Source organism: Stenella coeruleoalba (assembly GCF_951394435.1).
Source record: "Stenella coeruleoalba genome assembly, chromosome: 15".
NCBI lineage: Eukaryota > Metazoa > Chordata > Mammalia > Artiodactyla > Delphinidae > Stenella > Stenella coeruleoalba.
In genome coordinates this window covers 45,497,158-45,522,826 of record NC_137161.1, presented here as the reverse complement: position 1 = coordinate 45,522,826, position 25,669 = coordinate 45,497,158, and the positions used below count along the sequence as shown (strand labels likewise).

Here is a 25,669-nt window from a genome sequence, read left to right as displayed (position 1 = left end):
TCTTCCTAGAACAAGATACCCATAGCTTTGTTGTTTCTCTGCTCGGAAATCACCAGTGACCCCTTAGTCCCCTCAGAATCCAGTTCTCTCTCAGTCTGCCTTGCAGAGTGCACCGTGGCCTGGTTGAATTCTGGCCTCCAGCCCTTCCCCTGCTGTCCTCTAAATACACCATGTTGCTCCTGACCTAGAGCCTTGCCCCCCTTTGGCTGCTCCAGAAGATTCCTACTCCAAGCCCCGCACACCTTGTCTTCTCCACGGCCTCCCTTGCTGCCTCTGCTTGTGGTCCAGGTTGAGCAGTCCTTTCCTTTATCTCTGGTGAATGTTGTCTTCCTTCCTGGATTTTAAATTCATGGAGTTGAGGGACTGCCTCTTATTATCATATTTTATTGGATTTGAGCAATTTCAGGAACCTAGAAGGGAGAAGAGTAATTTATTGTTGCAGGTAGTTGCAAACCACTTAGATTGGGAGGAGCATATTTGGTTTCTACTTTATTTTTTTTCCTTTTTTTAATTAATTTAAAAAAATTGAGGTATATTTGATGTATAATATTATATAATCAGGTGATTAGAGTATATTATGTACAGTATAGTATATATAATAGTGATTCACACTTTTTAAAGGTTATATTCTATTTACAGTTATTATAAAATATTGGCCATATTCCCTGTGTTGTACATTATATCCTTGTAGCTTATTTATTTTATATATAATAGTTTGTACCATATATTATTATTTCCTTTCAGTCAATGTCTGTTTTTAAAACATCTGTTTATCAGTCAGCCACAACCGTCACCTAGTATAGCTATAGCTATAGTATAGCTGTAATTAATTGGCAATAAAGAGTTAAATTCTAGCAAGGTGAAGGGTAAATAAAAGCTGTATTTCCTGAGTAGAAGTTAAACTCTTGACTTATTTTTTTTTACCATTAAGGTAAATGTTATAGTTATTTATTATTTGTTATTTTTATTTGCCTAAAATTATGTCTTGAATGTGTTCAGAAATTGTAAGTAAACGTAGTAGAACAGCCTAATGAGACTTGAACAGTTCCACGGGGTGGAACTGCAAGTGACGGGCATTCTCAAACTCCACGTGTATATACCAGAACAGTGAATTATATGTACTTTTAGAGCAGAGTTACTATTACAAACGGTTGTTTACAGGGTAAGTTACCATTATATCAAAGTGTAGACAACCCTGTCATGTTAACAGAAATCCATTTCGTCTTTTAAGTGCTTACAGTGGGGACTCTTTCTATTGCCCTCTTTTCTTCCTGTCATCTAACTGTGTTGTGATTTAATTTTAATTTCTACATTCATTTATTTCCATGTATGTTAGAGAGATCAACCATCTTTCTCTCCTGGTGGAATATTAACCCCTCATGCCCTTGGTTCAAGAAACTCACCAGGATCTCAAGTAGCCCATAATCCGAGACAAGCAGCCTATGAAATGAGGATGCAGAATAACTCTGTAAGTGACTCACTTTTATATAGCTTTGAAGGGTGGTGACTTATCAGATGCCCCTGTAGTTGTGTGTGAATTTGATCATTTAGCCTGGGGTTGTTTTGTTTTATAGTTTTTCTCAATTTCTTTTGCCTTGAGAGATATTTTTAATTCTATTAAATTCTTTATCAATATGAAAATATCTAAATGATGTGAAAAGAAAGAAAATGCATGTAAATACAGTTGGCTAAGTGGCTGCAGTGTCTCTGTAATGCACATGGGCCACAGTGCTTCCCTCTTCCCCCAAAGGTACAGTGGTGATGGTGCTAGAAGCATGAGGGGACATCCAAATGTCTCACGTCTCTGGCGTGAGAGACAAGGGAGGGTTTTGCTGCCTAATTTCCCCTTTCCTTCCAGGGATCAGTTATGGGCATTTTGCAGAATGGTATTCCTCAGTCTGTTAAATACAGATACTCCTTACTGCCTAAGCTTCCCTCTCCAACTCAGTCATAGAATAGATCCGAGCATGTGTTTTAAGGTAGTTCTCACTACCGAACTCAGAATGGATTTGCCTCATGGTATCCCTCCTTATTTGAACTTTGTAATCCAAGCTGCGTGAGCAGATCATTTCAGCCAGCAAGGCTTTACTCTGTCCATTAGCTTCCTGTTGTATTGACAGAAGACCAAGAGCTCAGAGCACACGGCAAGACAGCAAGCAGGGGTGAGGGAATAGACCATGAACTAACACACACATACAGCAGATAAAGCTATTGCTTATTTCAGGCTAGTAGGCATGAGAGAGAGAGAGTTTTGTAAAGGGAGAAAAGATACTATGTAAACTTTTACTATGATAGATGCAAGGAAATTGCATAAGTTTGGATATTTAAGTTTTATTTTTCTATTAGTTATCCTATTGATGATAAAATCCCTTTTTATAGGGCAATCCTGTATGTGGAATTTTTGCCATATCAAGAGACTGATTGAATTTATATTCCCATAAATTCACAATTAGAAGTTTTAGGACCTTAGATTTGGAATTTGAGAAATGAGGTTTTGCATCTCCCAAGAGAAGAAGCCTGCCTTTTTGTTGTGTTTTTTTTGTTCTGTTTGAGTTTTGTTTTCTTTTTTTAATTTTTATTTTATACTGGAGTATAGTTGATTAACAGTGTTCTGGGACTTCCCTGGTGGCGCAGTGGTTAAGAATCCACCTACCAATGCAGGGGACACGGGTTCGAGCCCTGGTCCGGGAAGATCCCATATGCCGCGGAGCAACTAAGCCCGTGCGCCACAATGGCTGAGCCTGTGCTCTAGAGCCCCTGAGCCACAACTATGGAGCCCATGTGCTACAACTACTGAAGCCCATGTACCTAGAGCCCGTGCTCCACAACAAGAGAAGCCACCGCAATGAGAAGCCCGCTCACTGCAACAAAGAGTGGCCCCTGCTCGACGCAACCAGAGAAAACCCGCATGCAGCAATGAATACCCAATGCAGCCAAAATAAATTAGTTAAAAAACAAAACAAAACAAAAAAAACAATGTTCTGTTAGTTTCAGGTGTACAGCAAAATGATTCACTTATATATAGTTGGCCAAAAAGTTCCTTTGATTTTTAAGTAAAAATAAAAGCACATTTTTAATTTCCACCAAGAACTTTATTGAGCAACGTATTCACCGTTTTGTTCCACTACCTTCTGCCATTTTTCAGGCAACTTTATAATTCCATCTTCCCAAAACTTTTTATCTTTTTGAGCAAAGAACTGTTCCAGGTGCCTTTTACAGCCTTCCAGGGAATTGAAATTTTTTCCATTAAGAGAATTTTGTAAAGACCAAAATAAATGGAAATCCACAGGTGCAATGTCTGAAGAGAGCAGATGACTCAGAACTTCCCAGCCAAGTTGTAATAGTTTTTGCCTGGTCATCAAAGAAACATGCGGTCTTGCGTTATCCTGATGGAAGATTATGCGTTTCCTGTCTTTTCCGGATGCTTTTCGTCGAGTGCTGCTTTCATTTGATCTAATTGGGAGCAGTATATGTTGGAATTAATCGTTTGATTTTCCGGAAGGAGCTCATAATAGAGGACTCCCTTCCAATCCCACCACATACACAACATCACCTTCTTTGGAGGAAGACTGGCCTTTGGTGTGGTTGGTGGTGGTTCATTTCACTTGCGCCACAATCTCTTCCGTTCCACATTATTGTACAGTGTCCACTTTTCATCACCCATCACGATTTGTTTTAAAAACGGAACGTTTTCCTCACGTTTCAGTAGAGAATCACATGTGGAAATACAGTCAAGAAGGTTTTTTTCACTTAATTTATGTGGAACCCAAACATCAAAGCGATTCACATACCCAAGCTGGTGCAAATGATTTTCAACGCTTGATTTGGATATTTTGAGTATGTCAGCTATCTCCCGTGTGGTATAACATTGACTGTTCTCAGTTAATGTCTCGATTTGATCTCTGTCAACTTCAGCTGGTCTACCCGACTGTGGAGCATCGTCCAGCGAGAAATCTCCAGCATGAAACTTCGCAAACCACTTTTGACACATTCGATCAGTCACGGCACCTTCTCCATACGCTGCACAAATCTTTTTTTGCGTTTCAGTTGTGTTTTTACCTTTCTTGAAATAATAAAGCATAATATGCCAAAAATGTTGCTTTTTTCTTCCATCTTCAATATTAAAATGGCTACACAAAAATTCACCAATCTTGATGTTTTTTTTAAAATGCACACTGATGTGACAGCTGTCACAATACAATCTAAGAAAATTGTTTCGGACTTCCCTGGTGGTCCAGTGGTTAAGAATCTGCTTGCCAGTGCAGGGGACACGGGTTCGATCCCTGGTCCAGGAAGATCCCACATGCTGCGGGGCAGCTAAGCCTGTGCGCCACAACTACTGATCCCATGCTCTAGAGCCCACAAGGTGCAACTACTGAGCTCATGTGCCACAACCGTTGAAGACCACACGCTCTGGGGCCCGCGTGCTGCAACTACTGAAGCCCGCGCGCCTGGAGCCTGTGCTCCGCAACAAGAGAAGCCACTGCGATGAGAAGCCCACGCACCGCAAAGAAGAGTAGCCCCCCACCCCCCCCCCCCCCCCCCCGCTCACCTCAACTAGAGAAAGCTGCGTGCAGCAACAAAGACCCAACGTAGCCATAAAAAAGAAAAGAAAATTGTTTCAAATGAAGTTAAAGACAACTGAGCGCTACTAGAGCCATCTTAATGGAAAAAGACCAACAAACGTTTTGGCCAGACGTATACATGTACATGTATCTATTTTTGATTTTTTTTTCTTATACAGAGTGAGATGTGGAAGGTCAGTGAAAGGGATTGCAGTGAGACACTTGAGTAGAACAGAAAAAGCTGATGTCCATCATTTAAGATCATAGTGGCTACAGTCCCCACAGAGTGGAACTGAAAGTGACTGGCATTCTCAAACACCATATTGATGATATGATAGAATGCTTTTTTCTTAATGTCAGGGAGGCAGTAGGTTTAAACTTTGTCACCTGTGATTGCCCTGAGAAGGATTGCAGTATTACAGTCCGGCTCCACAGAACCAGATCCACTGTTGATTAGTAACGTCTCCCAGGGGAGTGAGAGTGGGGAGGTTGGTGTTTACGTTGCTTATTTGATCCTGTATTAATTCCTCTTGACAGTGTATTTCTTTTGGAGTCTTTGCAAAGAGGGATTTTCATCTAGAATGTTCTGAATTTAAAGTAATCATGAAGGCATATTACCAGTTCAGTTAAAGAGGGCCTTTAAAGTTATGGAGTTTTGCTCTTTTGGTGTGTTTTTGTTTATTTTTGTTTATTGATTTTTTTGAGCTGTTTGGGCGTGTTAGTCTGCAGTACTTGACCAATGTCTGCTGACGGTGAACATTGACAGTGTTTTATCAGACGGCTTCTGTTTCTTCATAAATATGTGTTTTTAATTTTTGCATTCTGAAGTATGGTTTCATTATATCTGCAGCCATTCTCAATTAACAGAATATGATTACAAAACAGCATTTTAAAAAAATTTTTATGACTAGTTATGAATCTGGTATGTTTAGGAAGGAATCCTTTTGTTGGTAGAGGGAGAGGAGAAAAGAGCAGTGGGGGGGGTTAGCATTAAAGAGCAGACACCCGCCTTTCGTGTTTTCCTTGAAGGTATATTATTTTTGTTATCTAAAGATGGAATTTATATTTTGTCAATTTGGGAAAGTTTGCTTTTTACCCAACTTCCCTTCATAATTTAATCCAAATGGATCAGTGTGGGGTTTAAAAATAAAAGTGATGACTTAGTGAGTCAGGTGTGCTATTGATCTTCCACATGTGGTGTTTCGTTTAATCCCTGCAGTAATCTGTTAAGATAGAGAACAGTAGCATCTCCATTTCAAGTTGAGGCTGACAGGTTAAATAAATTGCCCAAGGCCATACACGGAGAAAGGCTGGTTTGGTATTTCAAACCCAGGTCTGTCTGACTGAAAATACCCATCTCATTTTCCCAGTGCAACAGTGCCTTCCTGGATTTATTTTTTTACTGGGTTTTGTGAGGGGTTTTGGACAGTATTGGCCATACGATATCATGAGTAAAATTGATACTATACGTTTTTAAAAGGAAAGTGTTATAAGCTCTATGTGAAATATAATTTTGCTTTGTTGTAACAAACTTTCTTAGCCTGTGGTATGAACTGCCTTTATGCTAATTATAGTATCAACAAAATAGCCTCCTGAGCTCTCAATTTAAAAAATTCAATTTACTCAAAATATCTAATATATTGTGAATAATAGAACAAAACCCTTACTATGAAAACCTTTTTTGCCACTTGTGTTTTTGGTCATTTAACATAAAACTAAAGTTGCAGAAGACTTTAATTTTTTAGTTAAAATTAAAATACTGTAGGGTGTGCCTATCTTCGTTGAGTTAAGTACAAAGGGAAGAGATAATACTGAATTTAAAGTGGTATCCAAGTCTTTGAAATACTAATAAGATGTGCATTTTTCTAAGATGACCAATAGATTTTTATTTGTACATTGAATTTTAAAATAGTGTATGTAAAATAATTTAACAGTTATCTGGCAGAGCCTTATTACTAAACTGTTGCTTTCCAGAGTGGTTATACTAGGTTGAACACATACCATTTAACTTTATTTTCACCCGCTTGACTATTTTATGTATTACTAATTTATTTATTTATCTTTTTCCCCCTTTACCGTTTTGCTGTTTGATTGGTGGAAAGTGATCGTGAATTCATAAGATCAGCGAATCACCAAAGAAAATAAATATTTAAGTATTAATTTTTTAAATTTATAAAATTAAATTTTTCTTTTTTCTTCTGAAGCAGTTTTTACCCTAAGAATGTTCAGATTCTTTTGAGTTTAAGCATAGGAAGCTTGGTACCATATTACTCTTTTTTGGGGAAGTGCAATAGGCCAAGATCAGTCTTTGTGCTTTCTAAATACGTTTACTAATATCTATTTAACAGCCTTAAAAAATGTATTACCGTGAAGCATGGTGGTAGTAGCAGTTGGATGTAACTTCTTATGTGAAATGAATAATTAAGTCCTTCCTCTCTAATGTCATAATTGCCTGCAGAGTCCTTCAGTGTCTCCTAATGCGAGTTTCACTTCTGATGGCTCCCCATCTCCGAGAGGAGGAATTAAGCGAAAAGTGGAAGACAGTGACAGTGAACCTGAGCCAGAGGATAACGTCAGGTGAAGCCATTTTTTGGTAGCACTTTGTTAGCAAATTGCTGAAATAGAGGCGGTCTAATTAATGCTATTAGCTCAGAGCAGCAGTGCCTTCAGATGCTTGCCTGTGATCTTTTTATCCACAAGTAATTAATGTGGAGGGTTAGAATAGTCAGTAAATTCCAGTGAGATGTGTAAGCTATAGCTGTTAAACCTAAGTATCTAGATTAGTATGCAGGTTTTCGTCCTCCAAGCCACTTTTCCCTCTGAGAGCGGGTGCTAGATGGGCTGGGCATGAGGTGTTTAGCTCTGACTGTGTGATCTGAAGGTCACTGCGTGGAGATTACATTTTCAAGCTGCTTAACCCAGAAAGTTCAGTTACACTTGGATACTTGATATGGTTTGCTTTAATCTTCTTAGTTGAAAAGTTTCTTCCTCAAGATGAAATATGTAGAACTTATTTGGTTAAGAAATAAATATGTATATTTTTAAAAAAACACAGACTTGTATATGCATAGTTATATTTCATGACAGAGAAGTTTCCCTGTAGCTGTATACTTAACATTTATTTTATTTTTTAAAAAATTTATTTATTTTTGGCTGCGTTGGGTCTTCGTTGCTGCACGTGGGCTTTCTCTAGTTGTGGTGAGTGGGGGCTACTCTTCGTTGCGGTGTGCAGGCTTCTCACTGAGGTGGCTTCTCTTTGTTGCAGAGCATGGGCTCTAGGCCCATGGGCTTCAGTAGTTGTGGCACACAGGCTTCAGTAGTTGTGGCTCGTGGGCTCTAGAGCTCAGGCTCAGCAGTTGGGGCACATGGGCTTAGTTGCTCCATGGCATGTGGGATCTTCCCGGACCAGGGCTCGAACCCGAGTTCCCTGCATTGGCAGGTGGATTCTTAACCACTGTGCCACCAGGGAAGTCCCATACTTAACATTTATAATGGGAAACTTTGATTCTTTAATTTGTCCAGAAGTTGGAGATCATCATATAATAAGATTAACAGCCTCTCCTGTAATTAAATCTAGGTTTCAATCCTGGGCTCCAAGTGCAAAAGGCCAACAGTCTTAATAAATGTAACTCATTAAGAATTTAGCAAAAATGATATAGTTCAGAGTTAAGTAAACAATGGTGGTCCATATCTCGTGCTTCTTATATAGGATGTGGGTGGTGTGTTTATAATTAGAAATGTTCTGTGATGTTAGATTCTAATATCTGTGATGACTGGTCATCGAACATTTACCTGACCTGAGTTTTTATCCTCTGCTTCTATAACAGTGGATTTCCTCTTAGAGTATCTTTTGTTTTACTCTGAGGTCATCATGATCAATACTAGCTTAATAGTAAACTTGATTTATTTAGTACTTTATTATTTAATTCAGGTGCTGGGGATAATCAAGGTAGAAATGCTTCTCAAGAAATGCTTGGGATTCTTAGCATTTATTTTGTTCATATTTTCTGTAAAATGGTGATAATCCACATCATGGATAGAGGATAGTTCTCCTGATTGATGTTCTGTGAATCCTTTGTGTATGCGGGAAATTAAAATTGGTAATATGTGCGGGTTTCCCCCAGTATCCGAAAGTGGATGGGGCCTATGAAATCTTTCAGAGCCGAAACGGCGTAAAGAAGGAGTTACCTTAGGTCACGTCTTGCTGCACAGAATAAATGGAGATAAAGCCCAGATGCTCACAGACACAGCTCACAGCTCTGGCGGCAGATGCTAAGGCGCTGAGTGTGATTCCTGGGGAAGGGGCTGGCGGGGCCACTCCTTCTGGGGTGCACGCTGAAAACAAACGTGCTAAACGAGATTCCCATTTTCTGCCTTTTTTTTTTTTTTAAGCGAAATCTCTGCATTTCTTTCTATTAGAGAAAACAGGTATTAATGAGAGTCTTTTGTAAAAGCAAAGTGGTGTAAAGTGAACTTTTGAAAAGCAGGGCATACCTGTATTCTGAAACATGACTGCAGTTAATTTGTAAGCTCTGGCACATGGTAGAAAATGGCCTTACTGTAGAATCATCTTGGTGTTCTTGATCTGTGCTAATTAAAAAAAATTTTTTTTGGCTTCTTTGTGTTCCTTTAAGAAGATGTTTTCATCTCTTGGAGAATGAGAAATGAGTACTTTGTGGTTCTTCACATTGTATTTTCCAGTGATTAATGATAACTTAGTGAATTAATTGACCTGCTTCTAAGTTTTACCAGAATATACATACATACATACATACGTGTGTACATGTGCATGCGTGTCCTTCCCTTCAACTCTTAGCTCAAAGAGGCCCAAGCATAGGGAGAGTAGGTTAGTTATACATATAATTTCTGCCTGGTTTCTAGATTATTCTTTTATAAATCACTTTTTACCTTTAAAAGAATTACCCATGCAAGTCTTTTTTTTTTAAGTAATTTAATTGACTTTCTCTGTATAGTTTAAATATATTTTAACAAACTGAGGAACTTGAACTATATAAAAATATCTTCAGCAAATTTTAAAGTGTAGCTTTAGGGACTTCCCTGGTGGCGCAGTGGTTAAGAATCCGCCTGCCAGTGCAGGGGACATGGGTTCGATCCCTGGCTTGGGAAGATCCCATATGCCGCGGAGCAGCTAAGTCTGTGCACAACTACTGAGCCTGCGCTCTAGAGCCCAAGAGCCACAACAACTGAGCCCACATGCCGCAACTACTGAAGCCTGCGAGCTCTAGAGCCTGTGCTCCGCAACAAGAGAAGCCACCGCAATGAGAAGCTCACGCGTCGCAACTAGAGAAAGTTCGCGCGCAGCACCGAAGACCCAATGCAGCCAAAAAGTTAATTTAAAAAAAAAAATGTAGTTTTAGAATTATTCCACAATCAAAAAGCATGTAAAACAGTATGAAAATTCGAGCAAACAAGTGTTCTGTATCTACTTTAGCATAAGTGATTATTCTTTTTTTAAATGTAGTTTTATAATGCTCTTACTGGAATCAGTGTTTGAGTTTTTGATGTTTAACTCTCTTTAAGTTGGTAATAAATCCTGTGAAAGCGGACTTTTTAGAAATAGTTAAATGAAACCGTGTTTGTTAGCATTACTGTTTAACTCATTTACATTTCACCTGGACATTAAATATAAATTGATTTGGTGATAAACAGGTAGACAGTTACCATATTAATTCAGCATACACTGGCTTTGCCTGGTTTGTAGGTTATGGGAAGCTGGTTGGAAACAGCGGTACTACAAAAACAAATTTGATGTTGATGCAGCTGATGAGAAATTCCGACGTAAAGTTGTGCAGTCTTACGTTGAAGGACTCTGCTGGGTTCTTCGATATTATTACCAGGTACAAAGAGAATATTTTCCTCTAAACCTCTAGTTAGTCATTTGAGGAACATAATTTCTATAATAATGTGTATTATTGAGCTGTATTCTGAGATTAAACCTAGACTTCTTTTTAAGCTTCCTATTTAGAAATTCATTACTTTGAATAATATTTGTTTCTAAAGCTCCTTAGGTGTTAATATATAAACAAAGCTATTTTTTTGCTGTGTCAAAAGATTTCAACACCAGGGAGTATGGTTGAGTATACTTTGTCTTTCAGATGACTAAAGTGTAGTGTTTTTTTAATTGGAATAAAAAAATAAGTGAGGAACTAATAGATAGTCACTAAATGACTGAACAAAGGACAAAGCCTGGAAAATACTATTAAGAATTAGAAAGGAATTTGAATGATACCATTTCCTCTGTATAAGGTAGTGATGTTACTTGAAGTGCTTTCTAATTGGAGTCATCTGTATCTGACTTAAAGCCTTTGATAATTGGGATGTCAGATTGATGAGAGGTTAGGTAGACATGGGGATTGTAACACAGATAGTTAATATCTGGTTTTGTGCTCGGAGGTGAAGCAAGTTCAGTTTGGTGTGATCTGAAATTAGTAAGTAGAAAGTAATTTAATGTGCTGAGTATCAACTATAAAATATTTTAATTTCATGTTTTACTCCTACCAGGATTTTAATTCACCAGGCACAGAGTGAAAACATATATCAGGGAGACTTCTTTTTTCTATGAGTATAACTTGTTTCCGTTTTGATGGGCTTACTTAAATATTTTTATAATGAAGATAAAGTTTTCCCTGAAAATATAGGGAATAGTAAGATGAAGCTTTTGCCTGTTTTACTCTCAATCACAGTGATGTCCCTTCTTCACCTGTAGGCTCAGTAAGTGTCAGCTGCAGCTGCTCTTCATTTTATTTGATGATGGCAGCTCTAGAGTTGAAAGAAATGCCACCAAACACATTATAAGGATAAAAATCTTCACCAAATTGTGTTTGTGAATATAAAGTTTGGTATTAACTACTGATTATTAAAGGTGTTTTGCAGTATTTTTTAAATCAAGGGGCCATTGATACGAAGTAAAAAGTTCAGATTTAATCAGAATAACTTAGGACTCATGGAAAAACTTAATGCATGGAATATATACTAGAAGTCGTGCTTTATAAATAGAATATATAGGTTAACAGTCTAATTTTTATTTGTTTTTTTCTGTGTATATCATTAACATAGATTTTTGGGTTTGCTGTTTTTAATGATTGCAGGGTTGTGCGTCCTGGAAGTGGTATTATCCATTCCATTATGCACCATTCGCTTCAGACTTTGAAGGTATTGCAGATATGGCTTCTGATTTTGAGAAGGGTACCAAACCGGTAAGCTTAACTATTTAGAGCCATAAAATTTATAGAATTTTGGCTTAGATAAAAATTGTGTGTTGTATGCTAAAGTTTTTTTTTTTTTCTTTTTTACAGTTTAAACCACTGGAACAACTTATGGGGGTTTTTCCAGCTGCAAGTGGTAACTTTCTACCTCCATCATGGCGGAAGCTCATGAGTGATCCCGTGAGTCTTTTAGTATTTTGAGTGTGTTGGTAACTGGATTTTTGTCGTACATTTTACCAACATTAGCCACAATTCGTCTTGCATCTCATAGTTAAGAGAGCGAAGTGCAGGAAAAAAAGTAATAGTATTTGAGTTCCGTATATTTTTCACCACTTTATTCTTTTTCTGCTTTCCTTGGGCATCAGGACCCAACTTAGTAAAAAAAAAAAATCATTTGTGTTTGGGAGAAATTCTTAGAACAGTTTTTTTATTCTCAGCCTACCTGTAAGCTATTATTTTTGGTTGTTCCAGCCTGTGTGGTGGCTGCTAGAGCTAAGGCTGGCCCGCTTGAAATCCCCTCCCAGCTGGTTTTGTGGGCGAGTAGTGAGACCCAGCTGGGAGGTGGGGTAAGTAAGCTCTTCACTCTACACTGGGTCCACAGCTGTCTGCTTTAAAATTCCTCTATAATTATGCCTTTTTTCCCCTCTTTTAAAATATAATTGTTGGGGCTTCCCTGCTGGCGCAGTGGTTAAGAATCTGCCTGCCAATGCAGGGTACATGGGTTCGAGCCCTGGTCCAGGAAGATCCCACATGCCATGGAGCAACAAAGCCCGTGTGCCACAACTACCGAGCCTGTGCTCTAGAGCCCGTGCTCCGCAACAAGAGGAGCCACCGCAGTGAGAAGCCCGTACACTGCAAAGAAGAGTAGCCTCTGCTCGCCGCAACTAGAGAAAGCCCGTGTGCAGCAACGAAGACCCAACACGGCCAAAAATAAATAAATTTATTAGTTAATTCTGTTTCACTAGACCTGCAATTTAAAGAATACTTTTTTTTTTTTTTTTGTGGTACGCGGGCCTCTCACTGTTGTGGCCTCTCCCGTTGCGGAGCACAGGCTCCGGACGCGCAGGCTCAGCAGCCATGGCTCACGGGCCCAGCCGCTCCGCAGCATGTGGGATCTTCCCGGACCAGGGCACGAACCCGTGTCCCCTGCATCGGCAGGCGGACTCTCAACCACTGCGCCACCAGGAAAGCCCAAGGAATACCATTTTTAAAAGTAAAGGATGCTCATTTTCTTATCAGGCATGATAACGTGATCAAATGTTATGTCCAATTCTTTGTAACAGAAATATGTGACTTCACTTTTTGAATCTTTACTTGTCTTCCTGGTATAGGATTCTAGTATAATTGACTTCTACCCAGAAGATTTTGCTGTTGATTTGAATGGGAAGAAGTATGCATGGCAAGGTAAAATTTAGACATTATTCCTTTTCGTTAAAATAATTTTCTCTTGGTAAAGCTGTGCACAAACGTGATTTATGGGATGAAAGAATTTCTATATTTTGCCATCCAAACTGGGATTAGCAATGATTGATATTTTAATAGTCACACTGTGGTAAACAATAAATGGGTTGAAATACATTAATCATATTTTTTATCTCCTTTGTGATTAATTAACGGGACTTGGGACTTGCTCCTTTCAGTCACTGACACCTTGTGAGATTGCTGAGCAATGTAGAAACATGAGAGTGTCCATGTGGAGATTTACTTACACTCTGTGGAAACTTTTGAAAAATGTATTAGAAATTTAGTTTACATACTTAACATTAATCATACTTAGTTTATTTCTTATTTATGTGTATATTATTTTCTCATTCCATTCTTTTCACAGACTTTGTAGAAAGGATGGCAGTAAAAATTAGTACTAAATGTAAGGTGATATTTCCCACTCAAAAAATGTGTGATGACAGTAAAACACAAGAATGCCTCTCACACAGTAAGCCAATTGTTGTTTCACACCAAAGTCCCTTTCAGCAAATCATTTTAACCTCTTCTTCCACCATATATTTTTCTAGAATGATAAGCATGTTTGGTAATACCATGCTTTCATTCTTTTTCCCTGATTATTCTCTGGGGTACAGAGACCAGTAAAATAACTCAAAGAGAACTGTGGAGGAAAAGGGGAATAAATAATAATTTACCAATTGAAATAATTATGAGATTTTAGGGTTGACTTTTGATTTATGTAGTAACAGGAATTTCATATTACTTTAACAGAATGATAGTGGGAAATGCAACCCGTTGATTGGGGCTGTGCAAGTGTTGTACTCTGTGGGCATATTGTGTTATAGGTAAAAAGATTGGGGACTTAGGTTGTTTTTGAAGATGCTTTGTAGAGGAGTCACATTAGAGGGAGAGGAGGCATAGGAGAACAGGAAGTAGTAAAGTAAAAATAAGTAAAGTTATTTATGTAAGTGTTCGTTAAATGAATAAGTAAGTATATAAACATGCAGATGACTTGCTGACTATCATTGTAGTATAAATTGTCTAGAGGAAAAGTAAGGCAGTGCACATCAGTTAGTTTCTCCACACCCTTGCCAATATTTATTTGGTTTTTTGATAGTAGCCATCTGGATGGGTGTGAAGTGGTATCTCACTGTGGTTTTGATTTTTCATTTCCCTAATGATTAATTATGTTGATCATTCCTTTTTGCATGTGCTTATTAGCTATTTATGTATCTTGTTTTGGAAAATTGTCTTTTCAGGTCCTTTGCCCGTTTTTGAATTGGGTTTTTGTTGTTTTATTATAGGTGTACTTTATATATTATTGATTTTGATGAAGTCCAATTTTTGTTGGACTATTTTGTTGTTGTTGCCTTTGCTTTTGGTGTCTAAGAAATCACTGCCAAATCCAGTGTCACGAAGCTTGCTCCCTACATTTTCTTCTAAGAGTTTTATAGTTCTGGCTCTTACATTTAGGACATTCAGCCATTTTGAGTTAATTTTTGTATGTGGTGTAATGTAAGGGTCCAACTTCATTGTTTTGCATGTGGATATCCATTTTCCCACCACCGGTTGTTGGAGAGACTGCCCTTTCCCCTCTGAGTGGTCTTGGCACCCTTGTTGAAAATCATTTGAGTGCATATGATGGTTTATTTCTGGGCTGTTTATTCCATTGGTCAGAATGTCTGTCTTATGCCAGCACCATACTGTTTTAATTACTGTAGCTTTGTAGTCAGTTTTGAAATCAGGAGATGTGAGTCCTCCAACTTTATTTTTCTTTTTAAAGATTCTTTTGGCTGTCTGGGGTCCCTTAAGATTCCAGATGAATTTTAGCATGGGTTTAAACTCAGACCTTTAATATTTTTATATTTTATATAAATATTTTCATTTATTAGACTCTGTAGCAAGAACATACCTTTCTTGAGGTAAAATTTACTACTGTTAGGAGATGTAGTTTTTTCTCCATACATATCTTTAAATCGTATGGAAAGTAATGATAATACTTAGTTAAGTTCTTGCCTAAGTTGAGTACATCTTAAAGTGATAGATGATAAAATGTATCTGGGTATTTTTCCAACATTTATTGACCATGTGTACTTACAATTATTATATATAATAATATAGCGTAGGGCTTCCCTGATTCCGCAGCGGTTGAGAATCTGCCTGCTAATGCAGGGGACATGGGTTTGAGCCCTGGTCTGGGAGGATCCCACATGCTGCGGAGCAACTAGGCCCATGAGCCACAACTACTGAGCCTGCGCGTCTGGAGCCTGTGCTCCGCAGCAAGAGAGGCCGCGATAGTGAGAGGCCCGCGCACCGCGATGAAGAGTGGCCCCTGCTTGCCACAACTAGAGAAAGCCCTCGCACAGAAACGAAGACCCAACACAGCAAAAATAAATTAATTAATTAATAAATTCCTACCCCCAACATCTTCTTTAAAAAAAATAATAATATAGCATAGATATTTCGAATGCTGTGTATTTTATATATGAACAGAGAATTTAAGTAATTTGATCAGAGTCACACAGTGTCAGAACTAAGATCTGAACCCAGAGAGTCTGACCACTGTGTTTAACTAAATATTACCACTATTTGGGCTGCCTCTGGGCTGTTGAGAGGTTTAAATGAACCAAAGCATGTAACATAGGAAATAGGTGCTCAGAAAAAAGTAGCTGCTGCTACTCTCATTTTTACTATCAACTCATTCTCAAGCACTACCACTGTCACACCTGGGTGTAAGGCGTTCCTTCCTCCCTTGGCCAGTAGGGCTCATTTGTTACTTGTTAACCATATGGCTGTCATTAGCACTGCAAGTTGCTTACTGTTTGGAATTAGCTTCTGGAGTTGATATTGTAGGAAAGTCTTTCTGATAATTTGTTTAGATCCTAAGTCTAGTAGGTAGAAAATGAAAGCTAGATAATGTTGTAGTTTTTCATGTTATAACTTTTGTTAAGTGAATGACTAATTACCACTTGAACAACTTTCTAGGTTTTTTCCATCTAAGTGTTTACCAGTTTTTTAGGCCCCATAAAATTCACACTAGAAGTTAGTATTCTCAACTAGGTATTCTCCTTACTTGTAGTACAATTGAAGACGTTTCCTAACTTTGAAAATATGGTAGCTAAATAATTAATGACAACTTTGGAAACCTTTCATTTCTCATCATTTTAAAGGGAAAATATCACAAATACGGCAGTTTTGAGTGGGAGTAGTTTCAAAATTATTTAGCTTTATTTAACATTTCTCTTTGCTATTTATCTTAAAATTTTTATTTGGCCAAAATACTATTTTTACTGTATACAGCAGCACTTATTATGCTTCAATAACTTCGTATATTTTTCTAGTAATAGATATCGTATTACTGGTGTGCTTCTTTGAAGATTATGCACATGGGTCCAGATAAAGCAATGATTTCAAGTCTAGCACACTCCAGGGGACAATTTTCAACCTGAAAATAATCATCTGTTCTACCCGCCCCTAAAATTTAAGCAAACAAGTGTCTAAAATTTTTGTGTGTGTAAGTTAATTATTAGGTCTTAAAATATAACAGAATATTATGCAATTTTAGAGCTGCAGGAGTCATTTCAAGTATTCTAGTTAAACAGAACTTCTGAGTATTTTTGTTGAATGATCTCTGTACAAAAGAAGAAACCAAGGTCCTAAAAAGATGAAAGGATGAACCCAAGCCTTTGGGAGATTGACTGGTTTGCCCGAGGGCATCTAGTAAGGAGGGCGAGAACAGAGAGAGGCTGGTGTCTAGGTGGCCACTTGTTCATTTAATTTAAAAATTTTATTATCACAGAGTTAAGATCAAACATGGTTTTCCATATGAGCCATTTTAAGGGTGGGGAATTTGGAATTTTTTCTTCTACATTTGAATTTTGGCTAAAGATTAGAGTTCAGTTCCCAAATGTTTTTATATTAGCAGGGATATTCTACTAGAAATGTTCATTTGGACCAGTTGGAATTTAGGTGACCCTAATAGCTGGGCGGTTGGTGTGCGTTTATGTCCCCAGGTGTGGCTCTGTTGCCGTTCGTGGATGAGCGAAGACTGCGAGCTGCCCTGGAAGAGGTGTACCCGGACCTCACCCCCGAAGAGAGTAAGGCCGACGCCCCACTCAGTCAGCAGTGAGTCTGTGGGACACAGACTTCACGTTTCCTTATAAAATTAGACCTTTTGGGCTTCCCTGGTGGCGCAGTTGTTGAGAGTCCGCCTGCCGATGCAGGGGACACGGGTTCGTGCCCAGTCTGGGAAGATCCCACATGCAGCGGAGTGGCTGGGCCGGTGAGCCATGGCTGCTGAGCCTGCGCGTCCGGAGCCTGTGCTCCGCAGCAGGAGAGGCCACGGCAGTGAGAGGCCCGTGTACCGCAAAAAAAAAAGAAAATATTAGACCTTTTTTTTTCATTTGTGAATTTTTCACAAAGGGGGCAAAATCACTGATTTTACTTCTTTGTAACAAAAGTTAAATTTGTTTCTTAGAATTTATTACCTGTAAATTGAATAGTAATTAAATGAAACTTTTAAGTTATAAGTATTAGATTTCCTCCATCTCCCTTCTTCCCTTCCTCCTCCCCTACCCCCCAAATAACAATAACTTTGCTTGAAGGTTAAGTTGAGTCAAAAGCATTTGCTCTCAGAGTGTTAACTTGAAATGTTATTTTTCACAAAAAGTAGGATTTTGTCATTAATACTGACAGTTAAAATATTGGGAAATTGCAAGGCTGGGCTCAATTGGAAAATTTATTTAATACCAGTGTAACAAACCTATAGAAATAATATCTCCATTAACCATCCTTAGGATAATTTTTGTTCTCAGATGATAAAATTAGTGTTTTCTCAGGGAATGTTTGTTTCTTATAATAAGAAATTGAGTTCTGTATAAATAAGAAAACTTTGACCCTTATCTTGCAATCCCATAATAATTCAGGTATATTTTAGTATTTTTTTTGATAGTCATTGAGTTTTGAAACCTTATCATCAAAGTTTTTTTTTCTTCTGCAGAGACATATCACCTATTTAGACCTATTGTTAAATTATTTTTCACAGACTTTTAAGTTTTTAAAATTTAGATGCATCTTTTAATTTTGTTGTCATAAAAATTGCTCTTGCAGATACAATGGTTTGATCTTTATTCTTTTCCTACTTTCCCCCCAGCTAGAAGAAACAGTCTTGGAGGTGATGTCTTATTTGTGGGGAAACATCACCCACTGCACGACTTCCTTTTAGAGCTGTACAAGACAGGTTCCACAGAGGTACGGTCTCCCTTCCAACATGAAGTGTTTTTAAACAGTATATTTATTTGGTTAATTAATCAGGAATACCTAGTTAATTAATCAGGAATACCCTTTTTAAATTTGGTAAAATATAAACATGATTTACCATTTCAAGCATTTTTAAGTGTATAATTCTGTGGCATTAAGACCATGTACAAAGTTGTGCAACTACCACCAACTGTCCGTTTCCAGAACTTCATCTTCCCCATCAGAAGCTCTGTACCCATTAAACAACATTAAACACTGCCTCTCCATCCTCCCCTCCTCCCAGCCTCTGGTAACCTCTCTTCTTCTTTCTGACTCTATGAATTTGTCTAATCTTGATACCTCACGTAAGTCGCATCATACAGTAGTATTTGTCCTCTTGTGTCTGGCTCACTTGGCTTAGCATAATTTTTCAAGGTTCAGCCATCTTGTGTTAGAATTTCCTTCCTTTTATGGTTGAATAATATTCCATTGTGTGTATACGCTACATTTTGTTTATCCACTCATCTGTTGATGGGAACTTCAGTGGTTTCCACCTTTTAGCTGTTAGGAATGTTACTCCTGTGAACGTTGACGAACAAGCATATGTTTTAGTCCCTGCTTTCCAGTCTTTCGGGGGTATAATCAGGGCTGTGTTTTTCCACAGTCAGTGGATGTACCACCTGAACTATGCCATGGGATTCAAGGAAAGTTTTCTTTGGATGAAGAAGCCATTCTTCCAGATCAGTAAGTATTCATTGTATATAATTGAAGCGATTGGGAGGATGTATAGTTAGCATTTTTACTTTGTTGCCTAAATGTTTCATTTTCTAGTAATAATGAGAAAGTAGTGAGAAAACAAAACAACAACAGAATACCCCTGGACTAAAAAAAGACTTGGGGTCAAAGCCCAGCTCTTGGGGCAATCCGCAAGGTCAAAACTATTTTCATAATAATACTAAGGTGTTATGATGCTGTTTGCCTTTCTCTTTTCCTCCCTTGAGTGTATGGTGGAGTTTTCCAGAGGCTAAATGTAGTGTGATACCTCAAGAGATTGAATCAGAAGTGGATAACAGAATCCAGCTATTAAGATAGATACTAAGCCATGTATTAAAGAAAGTTAAAACAGTAACATTCTTCTCATTTGTTTTTGTTTTGCTTTGTAAAATATAGTGTTTTTTTCATAAAAATGTTATATAAATTAATGGTAGGTTTATTACTAAATTGTCTTATTAGGTTTTCAATAGTAGGTTTATTAGTATTATCTTTAAATTAGTGTTTAAAAAATTTCTTAGTTTTAATTTTTAATAGGTAAATATTGACAGATATAACCAACATGAACAGAAGTTCTTTGGGGTCCTCAATTGATAAGAGTGTAAAGGGGCTCTGAGATCAGAGTTTGAGAACTGCTGCTCAAGGGTATATAGATCCAGGAATAGAATTGCGGGTCATAAAATATGTGTATCTTCATCTTTTCTAGATAATATCGGGGGGGGTTTCCAAAGTGATTACACTGTTTTATAATCTGTGTCAGTTTGTGAGAGATCCTGTTGCTCTGTTCTCGTAAACTCTTGGGATTGTCACGACCTTACGTTTTGTCAATTTGGTGGATGCTTGTTGGGATCTTGGGGTTGATAGTTGTATTTCTCTGATGACTAATGAAATTGAATGCTGTATGGTATATCTCTTAACTATTTGGTTTTCCTCATTTATGAAATACCTGTTCTGTTTTCCTGTTAAGTTATCTGTCCCCCCACCTCCCCCTTTTTGGTTTGTAGGTATTCTTTACAAATTCTGATAAAAGCCCTTTGCCCATAATTGTTTTCTGTTAGTGAGATTACAAGCAAGGAAGACAAGGCCCTTTTTTAAAGATATATACGATTATATTGTTTTGCTGGTGCATTTTAATGATTTCCTCAGAAACATAGCAACATCTTGCTTCCACTTATCCAAAAGGTTACGATTCACAAATAGATGGTTCTTCTCTTGTTTCTTTTTAGAATAGTATGTTCTCCTGTTCCCATGTTAAGGGATCTGACACAGAACGCTGCGATCAGGTAAGTTTCCCCAAACTGCTGACATTTGCCCAGAATGCAGCTCTGAACTTGCAGATAAGTTTAAGAAAACTGGTTCACCGGGAAATGGTAGCTGTTATTCCAGCAGTGCTTTGAGATTGGAGAGTCCCTGTGTTGCAGACCTCCTAGTAGACCCTCTTGACTTTAAATTATGTATATTGTTAAGGTTACTGATTTAACAAGCTTGCTTCTCTGCTTTCTGGTTTCCCCTAACAACCTCTAATTCTTCCTGGATTAGAAAAGTGGGAGGCAGAAAGTAGGAGTTTCCAGGAGTAGTTTGCTGTGTATGTGCAAACAGACCTCTTCACCCCAGAGGCCCACACAGCTTCACCGTATTGTAAGACTATTTATTACATTTATGGTCGTGGCCCTGCTGAGTTTAAAAACAAAACTGTTACTATACTTTATTTTGGTTAAGATGAGATAGACAAATTTGTGGAATTTTTTTATCAACAATTTTAAACTTAAGGGGCTAATTTCTGCTATCTGGAAAACTTATACTTCATTTCTTCAATGGTGACAGCATTTTCTACTGAGTATGTAAAATATAATATAGCTATTTAGATAAAAATCAAACTTACTACTCATTTATGTAACTGTTGTATGTAAGTACTAATCTTGATGGCAGGGTTTATGTTTTTGTTTTCTTCAGTCTTTAGATGAGAGTAGGGCAAATATTCTAGTAATTCAAGGATTTTGTAAAAGCTGTTCCTGAATACTCCTTTATTTCTCTCATTCTCAGGGAATATTTTGGATTTTACTTAGATTTCTCATTGTGACGTATAAGCATGTTTATTTTCCTGTCTTTCATGGCTTTAGAGAGCAACTGCCATTCTAGAAAGGCTTTTACGTAAAGAAAACCATTGTGAATTTGGAAAATCTTCCTAAACCAGTTGCCTTTATTTATCTCTACCCACAATTTTAGTTTATCTTTACACATAATTCGTCCTGGCTCTTTGTCTGTGGGCTCTTTTGTTAAGGGTGGGATTCAGAACCGTAAGCCAAGCTGCTGTGCCCACCACAAACAGTCTGGCTGCGGCAGAGCCAGTGTGGACTCTGTGTATTAACCCCTGGGGTCTTTGGCTCCCAGCCGAGCTTCAGGCCAGTTAACTCCCACCTGTCCTCTCTGTTTGCTGTGCTCCTCAATTTCTCAGCATGTTCTCAAGGGTCTTCCTTCACAGCCCTCTAGAAATAGTTAATTCATCTTAACTATCTAATTAGGATAGAGACTTGCGCAAGGGAAGAGTTACAAACTTGACAGATCCTGGAGTTTTTGTTTGTATGATGATATGGTGGTGGTGATTTCTGAGCCTGAAATGGCCTTTGGTGTTGTTTGGTATCCACTGTTTTTACAAGATTTATTAATTTATAAAAGAAATCTGAGATTCAGCTGTATATTCAAGTATATATTGAATATAACTTCATAATAAAATTGACTTAATTGAGTTGATTTCCTAGAGATTTCGTGAAAGACCAAAGTGTTAACTCTTACCGTATGAGGTGATTTTCAGTGTTTTCTCTGAGGGGTCATGTTGAGGCTGAGATGCAGTTTACTGTAGTTTTGCGTGTGTTTGTTTCAGGGTTTCTTGTGTAGCCCAGTGTTTTTTTTTTTTTGCTTTATAAACAAAAAATCTGAAAAGGTAGCTTCCATAGTCAGCTGCCAGTTCTGTTTTGACTCTTGATATTTTCCCCCTTCTCTGTTTGCATGCATCTGGTATTGCATTCCATGTTTGAGAAGTTGTTTCCTCACATTGACTTTAGGTAGATTCTTCCCATCGTGTTAGGTCTTATCTATAGTATTGAGAAAGTATATTTTAGAAGTTATTGAAGTGTCTTAAATTCATAGAAGGATTCTTAAAGAATACAATCAGCAGTTACCTAGGATTTTTTTTTCCAATTCTGATTCCATAAGTCGTTCAACATAGTAGTAGTTTAACTTTGAACAGAGCTGAGCTATCTCCCTGAATTTTCCTCAGTCTGCTCTTCCTCCACCATTGTAATTTGCTTAGCATAGTATTTTAGAATAATTCTTTGTCAAATTTAAACATATAAAACCTGTATATGATTTTTAAATTACAAAAAAGTTATCTTCCTGGTGTAGCAGCACAATTTTCTATCCATCTGGGGGAGTAGATGCACACACACTCCCTTGGTCTCACCTCGGACTCTGTGTCCACACTGGCTGCTTTGTTCTGCGCCCCTCACACGCCTCCTTGCCCATCTCTCCGTTCTGTCCCTCGACCTCCTGTTCCCCCAGATGCCCAGACTTAGGAGCTTTGGCTTCTCACTTTACAGGACTCCATGTACCTACACCACTGCTCTGGAATATTTTTTTCTTCCCAATTATTTTTCATATCTGGCTTTTCCCAGTGAGCCTGTTCTGTACTCGCTCCTCCTGGATTACCGTAGTGCTCTCCCAGCTGATTTTTTTTTTTAATGCCACCTTCCTTCCCACTGAATCTGTTGTCTCATCTTTCTTAAACACTGCCACCCCTCGGCGATCTTTGGTTCCTGCCCTAATTTGGTGGAGCCGTGCTCTGTGCCTGAGTGCCCACAGCTCCTCAGGGACACCTCCTCCTTGCTCTCTAGGCTGGTCCCTTCCGTGTCCCACTCATCTCTGTGCCTTCCTCCCAGTGCTTGGAATGCTCTTCCCTTTGCCTACCCTTCATTGCTTTTCTTCTCTTCTCAAAGGTAATCTGGGTTTATGTAATCTTTAGAGATGTTTTCATTAGTAGCATTGTCAGATTTCTCTTTTTCTCTCATGGCACCTGGCATCCTTCTAAACCCATGTAAAAGCTTGGCTTTCATAGTGTTGGAACCTGTGTTTGCCAGATTCTTCTAAGAGCCCAGACTTACTTCTTCAGAGGACTGCTTCTCAAACGTTCTGTGTTCACTTTTGGATGGATCAGGCAAGGGATAGAATGTTTTCTGTCTGCAAGGAGATGTTTTTAAAATGTGGATGTACGTGAAGATAGATTTTTAATGTAATGACCATTACTGCCATGTTTGTAAGACTCATGGTTAGCAAGCAGGTAACTTGAGATCCAAAACCTGAAGAAGTGGAGGACACACGGAATCAGTAACAGAGTTGATGGTTGGGAACACTTGGGAGGGTTTAACTTTCACTGCCTGTAATACTTCATAGGACACAGCTGGTTAACCTCCTCTGATAGGATGTCAGAAAAGACATTGTTAAGTCCTATAAACTCTTTAAGTGCTTTAAAATGTCAAGTATATGAATCGTGAACAGTTTGCAGTGGTTTGCTGATTGAGCATTAATTATGGAATGTATCAGGGAAAGGTAAAAATGAAAAGATTTCTGGAGTTTTCTGCTTTCTTTGTGATGTGTCCTAGCACTCTCAAACAATAGTAGTACTTAAATAGCGTTTATAAGGATAATTCTTAAAGTGAATGGAATTGGAAAAGGTGTTGTGCATTCTGGTTTTTTTCTATTGAGACGTTGCTGCAAAGTGTCTAAAGTGCTACTTGTGATAAAAATAAAAGCACTGTTCAGTTTCCTTACTTTACAACTATGCTTAGGTTTAAAATTTTTAATTTATATTGTCCTTAGGTGTACTGTTTATGAAGACAATTAAGTGATTAAAATAATAGGGAGGTTACCTAACCAAGGAGGGGATCTACTGTACAAGCCCTCGTCGGAGCTGGTCTGGAGGGTAAAAGCTTATGCTGGCTGACTCGGCGCTGTTCCACCTCGAGGGAGTGGTTAAACCCCCTCCGCTGTTCACCAGTTAGATGAAACAATATGAATCTACGCACCGTTCTCTGACCTTAGCCGGGAAGCCTGTTGGGTCCAGAGGTTCTTCTGTTAACTCGTCTCCTCCCTGAGGGTGCTTCTGACTTTAATCTCCATATTACTGCTTTCCCTCCCCAGTAAACTCTCCACAATTAATGCCTCTTGTTTCTAATGGTGGGAATTTCTCAGAGTAATCTATATTTTTTCCCCGTTATTTTTATTTATATATTTTAGTATAATGGAATTATTTCCATTATTTTTAATGCTCTGCCTGTAAAAATTTGAATTACGTTAACCTGAAAAAAACCAAAAGCACTTTGAAAGTTTGGATCCAAATAAAAAGTTACCCTTTGGACCTTTGCCTAATGGGTTCCTGCCTAAGTCTGTTTTACTTTTAGGAAGTTTAAGTTGTGGCTGATGTTATCACATTGGAAAAAAGTACAGTAGAGTTGTGCTTTAGCTTCTGTTGTTACTTTAGTTTCTAGAAACATAATAGTTCTTAGTATATATTTTGGGGAACAAATTAAAATACAAAAAATATCACAACCAGTCAAAGCTTAACTCTTTCTAGGAGAGAATAAGTCTTCAAATTGTTCTCAAAGATCCAAGGGGAATGAATGCTTTAATCTTTCAGATCATAAGTTGTGTCCCTTGTCCCTTCAGTGGGGGACCTCCAAACTTATTTTTAAATACTCCTTTTCTGTCTCCCAATGGCCTGAACCATATTAAGTATAAGATCACACTGTTGAGTGTAGTTCTGAGGGGAAGTGGGAGAGATATTGGAGATTGTTTTCTTATTAGCTTGGAAATGTTTTCCCTTTCAGAGCATGAACATGAATAGTGGAATTTTAAAAACAGTTTTATTGAGGAATAATTGACATATAATAAACTGCACATATTTGATGAATAAATGGATTTGTTTTCTCAAACATTACCTTCGGCTCTCATTAAACCTCTTGTAACCGTTGTCTTTCGAGAGAGATTATCCCTATGACCTGGGATTCTCTCTTCTCCCTGGGAGCTTGTTACTTGGCTGTTTCTTTCACTTCTTAGTTTCAGCTCTTTCTATGCGCGCCTTGCAGGTGTTCCCCTAGAGCCCTCACCTAAGCATGATCTTCCTTCCAGCTCCAGCCCTGCCATTTCTTTAGCTCGCCCAGCATTCCCTAGGCTAGGACTGTGACCTCCTTTTGGTTCTCGCCCCATCTTTCTAATGCAGTGTGGCCGGGTGGTTCTTTCTGAATTGCATCTTGGATTGCTTTTACTCTCTGACAACTTGAAGTGGCCTTACGTTGTGGTCAGAACAAGCCCTTCATGACAACATTCCAGTTCAACCAGGCCGTCTTACTGCCCACTTCTGTTCACATACTTTTT

At 38.2% G+C, this 25,669-nt stretch overlaps 1 protein-coding gene across 3 annotated transcripts in view; it reads left to right on the top strand.

Moving 5' to 3' along the window:
* XRN2 (5'-3' exoribonuclease 2) overlaps window positions 1–25,669 on the top strand; it is an 82,347-nt gene that overhangs the window by 32,268 nt on the left and 24,410 nt on the right. For all 3 annotated transcript variants that reach the window (XM_079944169.1, XM_079944168.1, XM_079944170.1), the window contains 10 exons: window positions 1,337–1,468; window positions 7,024–7,142; window positions 10,288–10,423; window positions 11,675–11,782; window positions 11,882–11,971; window positions 13,123–13,195; window positions 17,248–17,331; window positions 18,387–18,484; window positions 19,137–19,216; window positions 20,470–20,526. In XM_079944169.1, coding sequence (XP_079800295.1) covers window positions 1,337–1,468; window positions 7,024–7,142; window positions 10,288–10,423; window positions 11,675–11,782; window positions 11,882–11,971; window positions 13,123–13,195; window positions 17,248–17,331; window positions 18,387–18,484; window positions 19,137–19,216; window positions 20,470–20,526 — 977 coding nt within the window. The remainder of the gene's footprint in view (window positions 1–1,336; window positions 1,469–7,023; window positions 7,143–10,287; window positions 10,424–11,674; window positions 11,783–11,881; window positions 11,972–13,122; window positions 13,196–17,247; window positions 17,332–18,386; window positions 18,485–19,136; window positions 19,217–20,469; window positions 20,527–25,669) is intronic.